We start from the raw sequence: 17,824 nt of genomic DNA, 5'->3' as shown, positions 1-17,824 counted from the left end.
GCGCCCGGGCCCCGCCGCGCCCATGTCGGCCCCCGCCGCCGGCTCCGACCTGAAGCGGGTCCTGGACAGCAGCCCCGAGACCACCCTGGCGGAAGAGCTGCCCGGGCCGCCGCCCGAGCCCATGCCCAAGAACTACCTGCTGCTCTCCATCTTCTCCTGCTTCTGCCCCTCCTACCCCATCAACATCGTGGCCTTCGTCTACTCCGTCATGGTGAGTCCCGGCGGCGGCGGGAGGAGGGGTTGTCGCCCAGCAGCACAGGTGCCCCGGCCCCAGGCACGGGCCCGGGGGGCTGGCGGGGCCCGTGTACTCGGCTTCGCGCGCGACGCTGGCAGGAACCGGTGGTCCTGGCTCAAAAGCAACCTCGAACTTCCTTTGCCTGAGGGGGGCCAGCTTGCCCTCACCAGCGCTGGTCCCGCTGCGAAGGGGCAGGAGGGCAGAGGGAGACGTGATCTCTCAGTGCCTAGGGCCAGCCCCTTGGAGGACTTTGAATGCCAGGAGAGAGACCTGGAACCGGGCTCCGGGGCCAAGGAGAGGTCTTAGGGGAGAGTGAAAAGGATGTGTGCACACAGCTGCCCTCACGTGAGGACAGCCAGGTTTCCCCTCCCCCGGAGCAAGGGAGCTTGGTCTTGTACTTGCCAGCTTCTCTGCTCCTGACAATTTTGGGGGCAAACCTGAAACATCACCTCCAACTCTTCCCCCTTGCCAGCTGCTGCATGTCGGTCTGACAGGGGGTTAGAGCAGGTGAGCACGCAGGGCTGTGCCTTTTGGACTACTGGCTGAGCCACCATTTTGCGTTAGACAGCTAGGATCGGGTCTGTGTCCCCGATGTCGGGAACCAAAGAACCGAGTTGCTCTTTCTGCTCAAATGCACAGAGAAGCCCCGCCTGGGATGCTCTCTGCTGTGGGATGGGAGCACATGGGAGTAAAGGTTTCTGGATGCCTACCTATCTAGTTATGTTCATGACCCACCTCACTGTGGGCTCTTGAGTGCTTTCCAAACACTTAAAATACTTTCTCTCTTCCCTTCCCACCCTCTAGGAAAAATAGCTTCTTTTAGAGGTGTTTTAGTTTGTGTTTCCCTTGGAAAAGTTCAGGAAGGGAAAGCCAAGTTAAAAGCTGTTTCCATTAAGTTCTGGGTGGAGTTGGTCCTGCAACCCTTCGTTTCCCTTGTGTGAGGGAAGCCAGCATGGATGCAAGGAAGGTTGTCTTGTACTTACTGGTTTCCCTGCTCCTGTTTTGAAGGGGCAGGAGGGCAGAGGAAGACTTCATCTCTCAGTGACTCAGGCCAGCCCCATGGAGGGCTTTGGATGTCAGGAGAGAGACCTGGAATTGGGCCGTGGGGCCAATGAGAGCATTAGGGGGAGAAAGAAAAGGAGTGTGTTATAGCCACCTGTGCTGAAAGGCAGGGGCTGCTGTTTTGTAGTATTTGGAGCACTTTGGGATATTTATGTAGCAAGTAACGATACACAAGTTTGGAGGTCACGAAGGCACAAATCTCCAGGGTCAGAACTGAGCGGGGCAGGTGGGGTGCACGTTCTGGTGGATCATGGTGAGAACTGGGTCCTTTTTGCCACTTAACATTTCAGGCATGCAGTAGCAGAATGAATCCAGGGACTGCAGACTGACTAAGAATGTGAGGACAGATGTCCTGGATCGTGGGGGTTGTGACTGAGGAAACAAGTTTTTTTCTAAGAGCTCTCCTCTTCTTACCAGCATCAGCCCAGACCTGCCAAGATGGGTTTTTTGTTGTTGTTTTTTTTTATCCAGCTGTCCTTATGGCCATGGGGAACCTGGGAGATGGTGCTGCTCACACTTGACAGAAAGGAGGTGGAGATTTATAGACTTAAGAAAGTTACAAAGTGTTGTGTCCTGAATCTTGAAGTGTTTTCTTCCATCAGTTTTATTGGCAGTCCTACTGACAATTAAATTCCCTATTCAGTAAAGTACTTAAGCACTTTCCTACCTTTAATGTACATGAACAAAGTTAGACATGTGCCTAAGTACCTCAGTGGATCAGCCAAAACCATTAAGAGATAATAGTGTCTATCATAAATCAGCATTTCAGTATAGAGTTCTCCTGCTAGATAAATACAAACTGAAATATTTATCAGACAAAATATGGAGAGAAAGATGAGGCAAGCCTGGCCTTTGTTAGCCTGTTATCCTAATGACAAAGGTTATAGCAATTAACTACATCTGTTAGATCAGCTAATTCCATATTGCAGAAGTTTAATCTGACGTGCATTTGCATATGAAAGTGAAAACTGTGAAGCAGAATCCTGAACAGATGTGTTTTTTGCTTCACCCATTTACATTCCACAGATGTGATTTTTAGCAGTAAATAGTGGCTTTTCTGACAGTCTGACACTATTTTTTCCATAATAAGATGTAAAGCACGGATACTTTGAATTCTTTTTCAGTAACACATGAAAATCAATGTACTAAGTTCACTGGTTCAAAACAGGCTGGTCCATACAAACTTTTGTGTAAGCAGATCTTTGCTAACCAAAGTAGCCCCATTGATTTCACCAAGACCATTTGAGTAATTACTTGTCTGGATAATGGCAGCAGAATTGGGTCTCAGTTTATTAAAACTGATATGACCCAGACTGTTAGTAAGCTACTATTGTTAAAGGACTGAAGGACTTTAAAAGATTAACCTTGCATCTTTATCTGATAGGCTGAAGAGCTAAGTAAAAAAATAACTCATCAATTTATGTACTAATATAATTACACATAGACAAAATGTAATAAAACGCAGTAGTCTAAAACTAATCAGTAACCACATTTGGACACCAACATGCATGCTTAATATGAACATTAATTCAAATAACATTTCCAAGGTGTTCCTGATGGACACATTTTGCAGAGATGCGGGGCATTGGCTGTCATTACCTTTCCCTTTTTCTTTGTTTTTAAAAATCTCATGCTACACACCGTCTTTCTTGATTGAAGGCTGTTTGGTTTGATGGTTTCTAGCATCCTTTTCATCTGTGAATATTTTGGATACTATATCAATATAAAATAATAATTCACCATGATGGTTTGTAAATGCCTGTTTGCTGCAATCTCAAAATTGTGTTTTCACCAAGGCCAAAGGAATTGCACAGAAGTAACAGCTGAGGGCAGAAACTGGCTCATTAGTTCCCCTGGTGATCCTTACAACACTGTTCTCTCCTTATGGAGAGGTCTTTATCCACAGCTCAGTTTAAAATCACATGGGCTTTTATAGGCAGGCTCAAATAATTGTCTCTATGGGATATATAGAAACCATTGTGGGAAGAGCACTTCCTGAATGCTGAACACTCCTGGGCAGCTTTTAACCTCCCACTCCCTGAAGAGAAAAAGCTCTTTACTTCTGCATGAAAGTCCTTTGTCTCCACATCATCCTCATTCTGAACCACTGCCTTCTCACACCAGTAATCTGCCCAGGTTTCTCTGAAGCAACCCTATTACCACCCCATAGACCTTCAGCACTTGTAAATGCTTCTTCCAGAACTTGCACCCTGTTCTGCACTGGAACATTATTTTGTTTGCACATTCACATCTTCTGGAATCTAAATCCTTTGTTTTCCAGGATATTTTGCAAAATCCCTACAGATTTATATTCATACCCAGTAAAGTGTTGTGCGGTGTTCCTTACAGAAGGTACTTGGCCGCCCAGGCTGTAGAGATAATCAGAGACCTTGCTGTTAGAAAGAATGCTACAGAGTTGTTGCTAGTAGAGATGGTGACATGCCCACTTCCAGTATGGGCCTGATTCTGCTCCCAGAAAAGTTAATAGCAAAACTCCCACCGACTCCAGCAGGGGCGGGCTTGGGCTCAGTCTCCATTTGTGTCACATCCTTCCAAAGTTCTTCTCAAATGCTGACAACCAAAATACTATTCACAAGAAATGCATCATCTCTTGGGCTCTAACCGACCCTGGGGATTAAATGACAGACTTGTTTTCAAGCTCCTTCCGTCTCTCATGTTGCCCTCTATAATTTCTGCTCTGTTTCCTTCGATCTCCCTGATTTCACTCCACCTTTTCTCAAGTTTCGAGGCCTCAGGCTTAGCCATTTTAGGCCATATTTCCTTTCCTGCAGTTGGGAACAGATTCTACCTACCCACGCTTTTTTTTTCTCTTCTTTACTTCCTGCCTCTCTCATTAAGAGAGGAGAAATCAGGGGCTTCTCTTTCTCTTGCTCATGGCATCAAAACCAGGGGAACAGTCAAGAAAATTGAAAGGCAATACACTGAAAACTAATACAAGCAAAACCTTTTCTCCATGGAGCCGAGGAGGGTGATGTAGTCCTGTAGTGCTAGACATGCTTTCTTTCGCATAAGACATTAAACTGCGGTCCAAGAGAGCTGAGGTCATTGAGGGTTCCTTGGCACTTTGCATACGGAGATCTGTTTACCCCAGTGTCCTTTCCAAAATTCTTCCTTGGATAATTATGTTCTCCCCACCTGACTTGCTCTGCTTTTCCAGTGGGATATTGAATACTTGTTTCTCTTCTGCTTCTGCTGTTCTGTTGTATGGCTTTACTATATTAACCATTTGATACACCCCACCACAGAGACAGATCATAGTGCTCTCAAAAAAGGATTTTTCAGTATCTTTTAATACCTAAAGAAGGGGTGTTGTATTTTTAGTTAGATGTGAGCAGGGTCCTAGCATGAAAGGCACTGCAAAAGAGCAAAGTGAATGGATGCACTGTTATCCTCTAGTATCTTCCTCAGTTTCCACTCTGTTCACTGTGAGCCTGATCCAGATACCACTGACTTCAGTTAAAAGGCTTGCACTGATTTCACTGAGCTCTGGGTCAGATTCTGCTCAGACTCCAGTGTCCAAACACCTTTGTTAATTTTGTGCCTGCCCTGTTTCTACTGAAGCCTGGTAAGCTTCATATTGGCTTTACATGGAACAAGATTTGGCTCTTTCATGTATATTTCCACTTGGCATTTCTGGTTAATGCCCTTTGTTAGTTTTTGGCAATGCCCCTTCAGACCTTTGAGTTGAGAGACCAGTGGGGCAATATGGCCACTTTTGCCTGGTTTTACTTGTTCTAGAATTCAGGGTCTGAGGTTCACAATGGCAATTCAATTCAGGCCACAACTGGCTTCGTCCTGTTTGAATGTGAATGTCTGCTAGTTTTCTTGAGCAGAGGCATTACAGAAAGTCTTTGGAAGAAGTGGAAGTGCAAAGTGGTGCAACATGTCCTTTGGAGCTTGTCCTTCCCTTTCTCAGTGTTCAAATGCTGCTTAAAAAGCATTTGTCCTGGTCAGCTTTAGGCATATTTGCTAATGTTTCCCTACATTTGTGGGAATGTAGCTCCAGTTAGAAAGTATAGTTATAAATAACAAAATGACTTTTAAAAAAGAGGGATGTAGCTGACTGTGTGCTGGGGTGTCTACAGCCTTGTACAGGGGAACATACAGGGGACTGCTGTTACAGTAACTAAATTGAATTCAATAAATAAATAAATAACATTGATCTGCTCTTGGCTTTGGCCACCAGAGGTGTTGGTTTTCTTAAACAAAATATGCAGTTCATCCCTGGAAACATACTTTTCAGGAAGCCCAGTTGCCTTACAGGACTATAAGAAGAGAAGCTCCTTTACAGGAGTAGGTTGGGAATTTTGCAGCAAGCTATTTTTCTTTCAGGAAATTCCCATCTGTGAAAACCAATATAGTTCACAGGAACACGTGGGTGTCAGTTAAGTTTAAGGGGGAAAAAATTAAAAGAAAGTCATAAAGCAGTTCAAGTAAAAGTGTCCTGCTTTAACATTTTCAGAATGGAGCATTTTGCCTTTTCATTAGAAACATGATTTTTCACTTTTGACTTGTCCAAAACTAACAGCAAAATCCTAATGAAACTTTCTTCCTGACCCCAAACAAACCTGGGGCAGGAATTTTGTTTTGAAAAAAATGTTGAACTGTTTTGTTTTCATTCCAGAATGGGAGGATAGGGGAAATTGAACTCACAGGATCTCCCACTAAATGGAAAATCCAATTCCTGCTTAGCTTTATTCCTTCTACTTGCACTAGCCCTTGCTCAAAAACAAATCACCAGCCACAATTTAAGTCAGGAAGTTACAGAAATTTATTTATTCTCTTTAACTTCATTGAGCTCAAGAAAGTTATACCAGGGATGGATTTGCCCCATGAAACCCTGGATGTTCCTTAATAAACAGAACATATACAGTGTCTGGCAAATGATACCCCTTATTACAGTCTGTTGGTCTTCCTCTGATGCTGACTGCGGCTAAACAGTTCTAAGATTAAGGATTGGGTCTTTAGGGAACAAAAGCTATGCAGTAATATTTGGTGTCTTCTCAGTTTCAAATGCACTTTCATGGTCTGTAACAGCAGACCATGGTATGTAACAGCAGGAAAGCTACCTATCAAAAGTATATGATTTATATTAACTGAAATACTTTTCTGATACTGTGTCACATAAATGTATTCACAAATAAGTCTGAAGGTTGAGAGTTTGTATCAGTAAATTAAAGGTAAAAGTATTATAAAAAATGGAAAGGCATTAGAAGAATGTGAAATTCAAAGTTACAGTTAAGCACGAATGTTTGAAAGTAGGTAAGTGCACAGGAGTAGCCTTCTACTACCCTTAACTGGGACCACTAGCAGCATCTTGAGAACCCCCACCCCAAAACTCTGAGATGTCTTATCCATCCTTATTATCAGTGGCCACAAAGATGTATTTGTCTTGTGGTTACAGCAATTACAGCTTCCTTTATTAGTGTGCACAGTCCACAGAAACAGATATACCAGGTGTACTGGTACTTTACAGATTCCCAGTTCTGTAGATAGGATGCTAAAGACCATCATTCCGTGCTCTTCCCTGAGGGCCTAATCCAAAGCTCACTGATGCCAGTGTAATCATTTCTCGTGTTCCTACTGTTTTTACTGGACAGGTCCTAAATTTCATAGGTCACAACAATAACCCAGGTATCATTAGGTACAGACTTGTGTTTCCTCAGGCCAGACCATGGAATTAGAGCACTCACTTAAACCAGCAGAGGTTAGCATGGTGCTATGCTATCAGACTTAGTACAAGAGATCTATGTGTATCGACTTGCTGTTGTGGCAAAATATGTTTAAGGCACCGTAGCTGAACCAGGCAAACTCTGTAAATCACCCCATCAGATTTCATAAGGGTCATCATGGGTGGCAGTAGTCATTAGGAAACTCACTGGATTTCACAGTACCTCATTCAGCAATGAATCTCTCCTTTAATATCAGTATCTCCATTTTGGGCCTATGCACTATACCAGTGGTCTTCAAACTGTTTTGATCGCGCACCCCTATCAGTAAAAAATTTGTAAGCACGCACCCCCAATATATGTATATTTATATAAATATAAACAGAAGTTCTAATATTTTCTTCCCGCACCCCAGTGGATCATCTTGCGTACTCCACTTTGGAGACCACTGCACTAGACCATACTAAGGTCTTTCAAATAAATCTCCATCTGAAGTCTCCCAAATGAGGCATTTTGTAAACAGGACACAGCACAGAGCAGTGAAAGAATTTTCAAACTGTAAAAAACAACTGCTTTATTTCCTTTGTCACACTGCTTTCTTTAAGACAATTTGCCAGGAAAACCTCAAATTAAGTGAAAAATATTGGCTGCTGGCCACAAAACACGTATGAGGATGAAGCACTTTTGTTGACTGTTTTACTCTGTAGAGAGGGTGGAATTGGACTTTTAGCACGAAAAAAAGGGCAAAACTGGGCCTTTAAACTCAACTGTATATGTTATTATCACCTGTGTTAATTTTCTTCCTGCTGTCCATAGCCTGAGTTCCCTCACTTGCCTTGAATTAGCTATAATTCTGTCTGTTGTACAAAGCAACCCACAACTAAATACTTTAATAATAGTATAAGCTGCTGCCTCCTGAATTAATTTTTTAAAGAAAATCTATATTACTTAGCCCACAGACTGGTTTATTTGACCAATTCTTTCAGTGTCTTGGGTAAGCCCTACATGTTGCATATGTCTTGAATGTCAGTAAATAATAAAAAAATCAAGTTGTGACTAATTTGGTTGCTCCGGGAAATACAGCAGGTAATCCCATTTTTTGATCTGACAAAGAAATCTGGACCTGTTCCCATGCCATCGTGCTCCCCTAAATTTTCAAACTAATCCTTCCAATGGATGAATTTTAAGAATAGTTACCAAATGCCATTTGCCTCACATAAATCGGAATATATAGGGGTTGTCCATATCAGAGTGCTTGTAAAAGATACAATCTAGTACAAAGAAGATTTAACTCAGAGAATGCCTATGGACTATTTTCTAGAGATGGTTCAGACTTAGGTGTTCACAATGGCCCCTTCTGGTCTTATAGTTTATGACTCTTACTATAGAATAGTTGCTATATATAGTATGTAAGCATATACTTGAAGATATGCACTCATACAAATGCCAGATTAATTTTAGGGTGCTGTTCTCAGAACACTGTGTATGCTGCACACCTACACATTTATATTATAATGATAATTAATAATATAAAATGCTTTACAAAAATCTAAATAGGCAAAGTCCCTGCCCAGTGATTGTTCATACAGTAAGTGTCTTTACTTTGTTTTTTTCATTAACAAGGAACTAATAATCAAGTCTTCAAAATTTGGTTTTGAAAAATAAACACTGGAAAAAAATGGGAAATGAACTAGGTCCATTTACAGACCTTGCAGTGACATTCATCTCGCTTGCTCATACGCTTACTTACAGCACATATATTCTTCATGCTGCTGGTTTTCTGTTCTTTGCTTTTATAAGGTAAGTTGCTTTGTGTCTTTTATAAGGTAAGTTGTTTTGTGAAGGGGATCACCCTGCCTGACAGGATGCAGGACTACCAAGGTAAGGGTGATCATATGCCTATAATTGGCAAAGATCTTGTGAGAAAATAGCTTGAGAGGCTAGACATCCACAACTCAGCTGGCCCAGACAGAATGCACCCAAGAGTGCTAAAAGAGTTGGCTGACATCATAACATGACCAGTGGCAAGGATATTTCAGAACTTGTGGCACTTGAGAGAGGTTCCTGAAGATTGGAAGAGGGCCAATGTGGTGCCTCTCTTCAGGAAAGGAAGGAAGGAAAGAAGATCCAGGGAACTACAGGCCAATCAGTTTGACCTCAGTCCCTGGAAAGATCTTAGAAAAAATGACCAAAGAAACCATCAACAACAGACTAACAGAAGGCAGCATTCTGAGAGATAGCAAACATTGCTTTGTTGTGGGTAGGTCTTGCCTGATCAACCTCATTTCCTTCTATGACCAGGTAATGCATCACCTGGACAAAGGAAAAGAGGTTGATGTCATATATTTAGATTTCAAAAAAGCCTTTGACTTGGTCTCCCATGATGTCCTCATAGTAAAATTGGGGAACTGCGACATCGATAACCTTACAGTCTAATAACTAGCGAACTGGCTCCGTGGTCGGACCCAAAGAGCGATAGTTGATGGAACCGAGTCAACATGGTGTATGGTCACCAGTGGCATCCCCCAGTGCTCAGGACTTGGATCAATACTTTTTAATATATTAATAAATTATCTGGTTTTGGGTATCAGAAGCAAACTGGTTAAGTTCTCAGACAACACCAAATTATGGGGAAGTGCGGTCACTCTAGAAGATAGGCTGGCAATTCAGGCCGACCTGGACAGGCTCACAAGGTGGGCGGATCAAAACCTGATGACATTCAACATAGAGAAATGCAAGGTGCTGCACCTCAGAAGAAAAAACCCACATCATATTTATAGGCTCAGCAGTGCTACACTCACTAGCACCACAACCAAAAGAGACTTGGGGGTCATGATTGACCATAAGATGAACATGAGCTACCAATGTGATGCTGCAGGTGGCAAAGCAAATAAAACTGGCTTGCGTCTACTGATGCTCTTAAGCAAGACCCAAGAAGTCATGCTCCCACTTTACTTAGCCTTTGTGAAGCCACAGCTGGAGTACTGCATCCAATTCTGTGCCCCACACTTTAGAAAGGAGTTGGAGAAGCTTGAGAGAGTCCAGAGGAGAGCCATGCACGTGATTAGAGGTCAAGGGAACAGGCCCTATGAGGAGAGGCTGGGAGGTATGGGACTCTTCAGCCTGGAGAAGTGAAGGCTCAGGGGTGACTTGGTGGCAGCCTATAAGTATATAAGAGATGTGCATCAGGAACTGGGGGAACATCTGTTGACCAGGGCATCCTGAGGGAAAACAAGGTCGAATGGTCACAAACCGCTGGAAGACCATTTTACACTGGACATAAGGAAAAACTTCTTTACCATCTGAGTCTCCAGAGTCTGGAATAGATTCTTCCCAGAAGTGGTGCAAGCACCTACTCTGGATACCTTTAAGAAACGCTTGGATGCTTATCTTGTTGGGGTGATCTGACCCCAGCTGACTTCCTACCCCTTGGTCAGGGGGCTGGACCCAATGATCTTGCAAGGTCCCTTCCAGCCCTAATGTCTATGAAATCTATTAAATCTATGTGTGTGCATGCATGGGCGACTGGTGCCACCTTAGTCGGGGTGTCCCCTGCAGCCAATCTCACCCACTGGGATGGGGGAGTCCCCCCACAGCCAAGTGTGCCAACCTGGAAACGTCCGCAGCACTCCCACAAGTGGCCGGAGTGCTTCATCTGGCACTCCTACTCCCTGGCCAGTGCTCACACGGGTGGCACCAGTGCTTGCATCTGGCCGTCACCTAAGCGGGGAATGTGGCCTGTCAGGGAGTGCACCACCACTCTCAGAGGGTGCACATGCACCCTTGTGCACCCCCTACACATTGCCACTATCTGCATGCATGTACGTATGGTTGCACACAGTGTGGGAATGAGGATGCAAACAATAAATGGGAGGGGTTGGTTTTCTTTTAGCTTTTGTATTTATTTTGTTGCTAATGAAGCAATTCAATTTCTGCTCCACTGAATGAAATCAAAATTGACATAAAGCTGAAAAAAAAATTCTAGGAAGATGCAAGTCACTAGCTCACAGCAATGAGTGTGATTAGGGTTGAATTGACACTCTTTCTGCTGATAACTATAGTAGGACTACTTGTATAAGCAGCATGAGAAACATCTGTAGAATCATGACTTAAAGTAGAAAAGAGTGAGTCCTGAAAATGAGTTAACATAGAAGTTGAAAATCATACTTCTTAGTAACTTAACCCTTAGTATAAGTATATATTTATAAAGTAAAGGTCTGTTTTCTGGAGTCTTTTGTGTGTTGCAAAATTGCAGGAAATTAAATTACTGGTGAAACCAATTGAAATATTTTTGTTTACCAATAGTCACAAACTCTCTGTTTCTGTTCTGCAGGCTTTAAATAGTTATAATCAAGGAGACATAGATGGATCAAAAAGACTAGGTCGCAATGCACTCTGGGTTGCTGTTGCATCAATTATCATTGGCCTTGTGATCATTGGAATCTTTTGTGTAGTTCATTTCACAACGGTAAGTAAAATGTGATCAATTCCATGCCAAGTAGTTTTTGCTTGAACAAGGGGCTCCATTATTAAAAGAGAAACGATTATCATATTTGCCTAATTTTAAAATTCAAGGATTCACTCTCATATCCTACAAGAGCAAACTTTATACTATTTTGTTTGTAGATGTGGAGGAAGTATTGTTATCTGTGGATTACAACAAAGGACTGGGTATTAGGAACATGGAGTTTTCTATTGACCTTTTCAACACGGTTACTGTTTAATCTTGGGAAAGTCATTTACACTCCCTTTATCTGTTTCCCACTCTGTAAAATGAAATGCATGGAGATTCTTAGGTGCAAGGCACTGCCGCATATAAATGCCAAATCTTAGTATGACAGTAAGACCAGCGTCTCTTTTCTAGTAACAGGAAATTCATGCAAATATCATTAATTATCTTATATTAATTAATAATAAGCATGCCAAAAGGCAACCACACCTTCGTCCAATTTGTTATTTATACCAGAACCATTTTACATTGCTCTTGTAATATGAAGGAACCTTAAACTGTGTCTAAATGATGTATATACACTGATTTAAAGCCCCTTGATTTGCCAAGTGGTGCAACATAGTAATTGAGAATCAGGCTTGTAATTTGTTTTATTTGACTTCTTATGCACATTCAAAGAAACCATCTGTTTGTACCCACCTGTCCACAGCTACATTTGTGCCTTTTTTCTGAGCACTGACAGTTAATTGGGAACCGAGTAGTCTGTACCTTCAAGTGTACAGCCTCATGTTTATCTTGTAGCACTGATTTCCATTTTCTGCCCTGTTCCCTGATTGCCAGGCATTGTTAGGTCCCTCTGTATGCACCCCCCCAAGTCTTTTCTGGTTCTGATTAGCATAGATGTTCTGGTCAATTGCAATTTTTCCAGCCTCTGTTCACCTCCTCTTCGGATCACTAGTAATGACAGTTTTATTATAGATGTATGGGATGGCCCATATGGATCTTCTTTAAATGATGGAAAATTGACTCTTTATTCCTCCACTTTGCTTTTTGTCCTTCAGCCAGTTTCTAATCCATGACCGAACTTTCCCTCTTCCCCCTTGACTACTAGGGCTTCTCACACTGGATATAACTTGAAAAATAACGTAGCCCATGATAAAGTATAACATCTTGTACTGCTTTATCCACCGGCTGACTCCCTCGAAGAATTCCAACATGCTGCTCCTTTATAGAAGCCAGGCTGATTTGTCCAACTTGATTTGTCCAGGCTGATTTGTCAGCTTAAATGCTCTGTGGGCACATTTACACAAGACACTACATCACCATAGCAATGAGCTACAGCAACATAACTCATCGCTACAGCGATGTAGTATTGGTGGGCACAAACCATGATACCAATGCTACGTAGCATCTAAAAATAACTGTGCGCTACCAGGACTGCGCAGTCCGGGCGGGTACCAGGGGCCCTTGGAATTCTGTGCTTGGGGCCTGGTCACATCTGTGCATGAGCTCAAATATTGGACGTAGCCGGGAAGAATAAGAGCACGTGGCCAGGTGTGGTAGCCGCTTATGCACCAGAAGAAGTGCCAAGAGATTGCTTTGAGGCAGACTGCAGATAGACCATGGGGACTGGTGGTTTCAGGTAAAAAACTAGAAGAGCTCTTCATATTTCAGGGAGTTCCTACCCTCTGAGGAACCCTTCTCCCTACATAGTTTTATTCAGTGCAGCAAGTGAATTTGGATGCACCAACAAGACAGGTACAGCTGGGAGGCCGGCCTTCAAATATGGAAGGCAACGTCTAGTGACTCTCTTCTTAGTAGGGATTTGCCCGGTGGCAGATCCTGAGCCAAATTCTGGCTGTGAGCAAGTGTCACAGAGCACAATTTGGCCTCCTTTCTGTAAGGGTTGGATGTTCTCTCATGGAGGGCAGACAGTTAAAAACATGTATGTCAAGTGGCGGGGGGGGGGGGGAAGGGGGCGACAGCTGCCTAAGAAGATGGGAAAGAGCCTGTTAAACATAGTAATGTTTGCTAGGACACTGCAGTGTTTAACATTATGGGATGCTGAAGCATGCTATAATTTGGCACTGTTGTGTTTCAACTGCTGTACCACAAACTGGCTGTGGGGTCAGTTCAGGTATACAGTACTAATAAGCCTCAACGACAGAAAAAGTTAAGTGAACCTACTGTTTAGTTTCACCCTTAAATTTGGTCTGAAATGTTGTTTATAAAATAAACATACAGAGTAGTTAGAGCTCAGATGTTAGAAGAGTGGATGTGTTGACAGGCTGAGCAGCAGTAGCCTTGGAGAAAGAGCATCATGTTTAGAATCGATGATAAATGGATAATTTCAACACAGTATGGATTTGGGCCCTTAATTCCATTGGGAAAATTCTGTTGAGAATTAAAAATCTCATTTGCCCCATTCCATGTATGTTCTAAATTATTAGAGCTCTGTTGAAATCAATGGAACCATACCAGCAAATATTTTATTGAAAAAGGAAAAAATGCACATTTTTCCACAGTTAAACTGATTGGTTTCTAGGGGGTGAGTGGAATATTTTCAGTTTTGTTTGTATGATTTTTATACAGTATAAGGGATGATCTTGCTTTGAGCAAGGAGGACTAGATGACTTTTACCTCCTTTCCAGCCCTATTTTTCTCCGATTCTCTGATATCAGTGCCCACGTTCCTAAAATTTCCTGTTGCAGAGATGCAAGTGTTTTTATGTTGTTATTTTTTCTGTTGAATATTTTGTCCTTGAAATATAGAAAAGATTAAAATAAAGGAAAATGGAAAAATGTGAGCAAATCCAACTCAGGAGCCAGATTTGTAGATGATGGAAATTAACCTTTGGCAAGTGCATGAAAATTGGTGTAACTTACATGCCAAAAGTATAGAAGAGGGTTGGAGCTGGAAACAGCAAATAGAGGTTTCCTTTACACTTGGAAGTTGACTGAGTTGAGCAGAAGCAGGCCAAGCCAATGCTGACTCAAAAATGCAGTTAAGTGAACCTAGTATATGCACCACTTTGGCTAACTATGCAAAGGGAAGACATGTTTACTCCGTTCATGGAAACCTTGGCATGCCCTTGTCTATGTTTACAAGTCACTGCTGGTTGAGCTCCACAAATTGCTGAATTCCCAAATGTTGATGAGGTCCAAGAGGAAGGTGAAAGGTAAAGAAGGCTGTTCTTTACACATGCTATAACTTTTACCCTATCCTTTCAGCTTCCTTTTCTGCTACACCCCGCCAGACACTCTGGTGGTATGTAACTTACACTTGCACTGCCTTGCTAAACTGTAACTTAAGACACCACGTACGTCACCGTGGAGCTTAGGCCGAAGTGCAAACTAAAAGGCATTTTATCTGTTGAGGCCTAAGGGGGAAAAGCTGTTTTTGACCTGCAAGAGCAAACCTCCTTAAAGCTTGAAACAGAGCTGGGAATTGTAGACCTCGCTGTGCATTGAGCCCTGACTCTGTCTCCGGCTTGATCGTAGTAAACAGCATGAATTCCCTGCCTTCTGCTGAACAAAAACACTGGCCTGATCTTTCCAGGCCTGCTCTAGTGCTCACTGAAGCCAGTGGCACTGCTTCCATTGACTTCACTGGGTACTGGCTCAGACTTCACATCTCTTGCTAGCGTAGTCTAACACTGCTATGGTGAATGGGTTAGTGCCAAACCTGCGTTTTTGGAGGAGAGGATCTTATAATTCTATCATGCTGACAAGGGCAGGGCCTGTGCAGCGAGAGATTTCATCTCAGTCCCGCTAGCTGCAAGAAGAAAACGGAACTCTTGGTTCATGTTTCATTAATTGAACAAAGAGGAGTCCAGCCTTCCAACTTTTTTCCCTTAAAAGTGTGTTTATTTATTGTATTTATCAGTGCACTCCAGAGGGAGCTGCACTCCCCAGTCCCTGGGCTGGATGTGCTCCAAATCCTATCAGTAGTCCAGGATTCTGTGCAGCTTTCCATTCTCCTTATTTTTTAAAACCATTTTGGTTGACTCTAATGTGTGTGTGGGTGGTGATGAGGGTGCTGCTGGAAGTGGAGTTAGAGGTCAAATCAATTTTTCTTTCCCATTAAGCATATGGGAAACATATCAGCTAAAGACCATTTTTCTGGTACAAGTCTCAGATGGGATTCAATAGTCAAAGCAAGCTGGAATGAGTTGAATAGAAATGTGGGGAATGGCTAAGAGCTGATAGAGCAAAGTAAAAACACTAGCTTTCCTGAGCAGCTTTCAACTCCAAAACACAGACAGGATAAGTATGAGAAGAGGTGGCCAAAATACCACAGGAAAGGGATGCAAGTGGCTCCTACCAATGAACAAGTGCCCAGAGCTGTTTTCATTCACATCAGCAGCTCACCCTCTTAGCTTATCATAAACCTAGATGCCAAAGGTAGGGTCAAGTTTCCAGCTGGTAGATGCACACATGAGAGGGGTGGTTTGTATTCAGCTACTTTAGAATTTCATCCACACTGTTAGGATATTTTAATACTAGTTTAGAGGAGCATAAACTTTTGACTCCCTCTTTAATCTCAGTTTAGATCAAACCTCAGGCAAATTGCAGAGATTTCAAAAAGTAACCCTAGGCAGTGGCCCTCAGGGAAAAGGTGGGAAATGTCAGTTTACAAAGAATCAAAAATGCTAGTCCTCACTTGTTCACACTCCCAGGGATTTCAGTAATCTGTGGGCATTGTCAGCATTTATACACATGCTCTGGGAGGTGGGAGGAGGGTGGGTGCGTGCTTTAGAGAGGCTTCAAGAGCCCAGTATCACCTATTAGTGTCCCCACACTGAAAAATGGCAGTGGGGGTGATTAAGCACCCCTGCTGCCATTTTTCAGTGTGGGGACACTGATACGTGGGACGGTGGAGTCTGCTAGAGCACAGTAATTACCACACTCCAGCAGACTTGATTAATTGAGCCTGCTTCTACATGTTGCAGTTACAGAGCAGACCTGCTGCATGTGTATGCCATGTGATTCTGTGTGGTATAATCCCCACAGGGAGGTTTGAGGGCAAGCATATATCTACTGTGCTAGGGGCAGATGCACACTCATTTTTCTTATTAATTTAAAAATATCTATTTCGAAGGAAAAAAATGTATGAGAATACTTTCAGCTTCTCTACCATCATTTACCTGAGAGCTCAAGGCCCTTTACAATCACTAGGATATTAAGCCTTGTAATGAGATCCTGTGAGTCATGAAGGTATAGTATTCTACATTTAACACAAGAAAAACTGGGGGTGGAGAGAGAATGTGAATTGTCCACAGTATATCTGGAAGAGTCTGGATCAGAGGCCAGATCTTTTCACTCCCCCCTTCTGTCCTTAGACTGCTTGACTCAGCTTCCTTTGATATCAGTAGTGTCATTTTGATTAGAGCTGTCAATTAATCACAGTTAATGTGAGCAATTAATGTGTTAATTGGTTCTTGCATTAATTTTTTTAATGCATTAATTGCGCATGTGGCTTTGGAGCCCTCACCCAGGCTCCACTCTGATGCCATCACCACCACCTCTGGGCCACTCAGCAGGGCCGCAGTGGCAGTGCAGAGGAGCCACAGGGCAGCCTGGGCATAGGGCCTGGGCTATTACAGCGGGGGGCGCAGGGGGCACACATAGACACAGAATTACATGAGCAGCCACACCCTGCATGTGGCCAAGAATGCAGCCTAGCAGCCTGTAGAGCAGTGCCCTGCTGATAAGTCTGTGGAGGGAAGGGGCGGGGGGAGGGAAGGGGCAGGGAGCGCAGATCAAGGCCCCCACAGTGAGGGGGGGAGTGCAGCAGGGGCAGGGACAGGTGCTGAGGTGAATGGGGCCCCAGGGCTGAGGCAGGTCATGGGACGGAGCCACAGGCAGCTCATCCAGAGGCACAGGGGTGAGGGATGCAGCTTCCCACTGCTGCGTGTACCCTTACTGGAGGCATGGGGTCATGTGCCCGCCTGGATTTGTGGGCAGAGGTGGGCTGTCCTCTGTGAGCTGGGACTCTGTGCCCTGCTGCCTGTGCCTCAGGAGCCACATGATGCCATGTTGTGCCTCCCACAGCCAGGCGGGCAGGAGACACGCGGCGCAGCCAGCACACAGCTCCCGGGGCAAAGACAGCAGGGCACAGAGCCCCAGCCCACAGTGGGCAGTCCACCTCCACTCCACACACAAATCTGGAGGGTACGTGCCCTGCCATGCCTTCCCTGGGGGTGCGCACATACCCCTGCACCCCTGGACAAGCTGCCCATGGTGGGGAGCCATGCCCCCCGATAAGCTGCCCACAGCTCCGCCCCACAACCCACCCTGGCCCCATTCACCCCAGCCCCTACCCTTGCCCCACTCCCTCCCTCACCATGGGGGCCTTGATCTGCCCCTCCCCTTTCCTCCCCTCCCC

General features: G+C 43.9%; 1 protein-coding gene across 1 annotated transcript in view; it reads left to right on the top strand.

The window, feature by feature from the left end:
• The first annotated feature begins 6 nt into the window (after positions 1 to 6).
• Positions 7 to 17,824, top strand: part of TMEM233 (transmembrane protein 233) — a 20,117-nt gene continuing 2,299 nt past the window's right edge. Inside the window, exons 1-2 of the mRNA XM_019539245.1 lie at positions 7 to 211; positions 11,321 to 11,455. Of these exons, the coding sequence (XP_019394790.1) occupies positions 23 to 211; positions 11,321 to 11,455 (324 nt within the window). The 5' untranslated portion in view covers positions 7 to 22. The remainder of the gene's footprint in view (positions 212 to 11,320; positions 11,456 to 17,824) is intronic.

The sequence above is a fragment of the Crocodylus porosus genome, unplaced genomic scaffold (genome assembly GCF_001723895.1).
Source record: "Crocodylus porosus isolate Cpor-Errol unplaced genomic scaffold, CroPor_comp1, whole genome shotgun sequence".
Lineage (NCBI taxonomy): Eukaryota > Metazoa > Chordata > Crocodylia > Crocodylidae > Crocodylus > Crocodylus porosus.
This window is presented reverse-complemented; position numbering and strand designations above follow the sequence as displayed.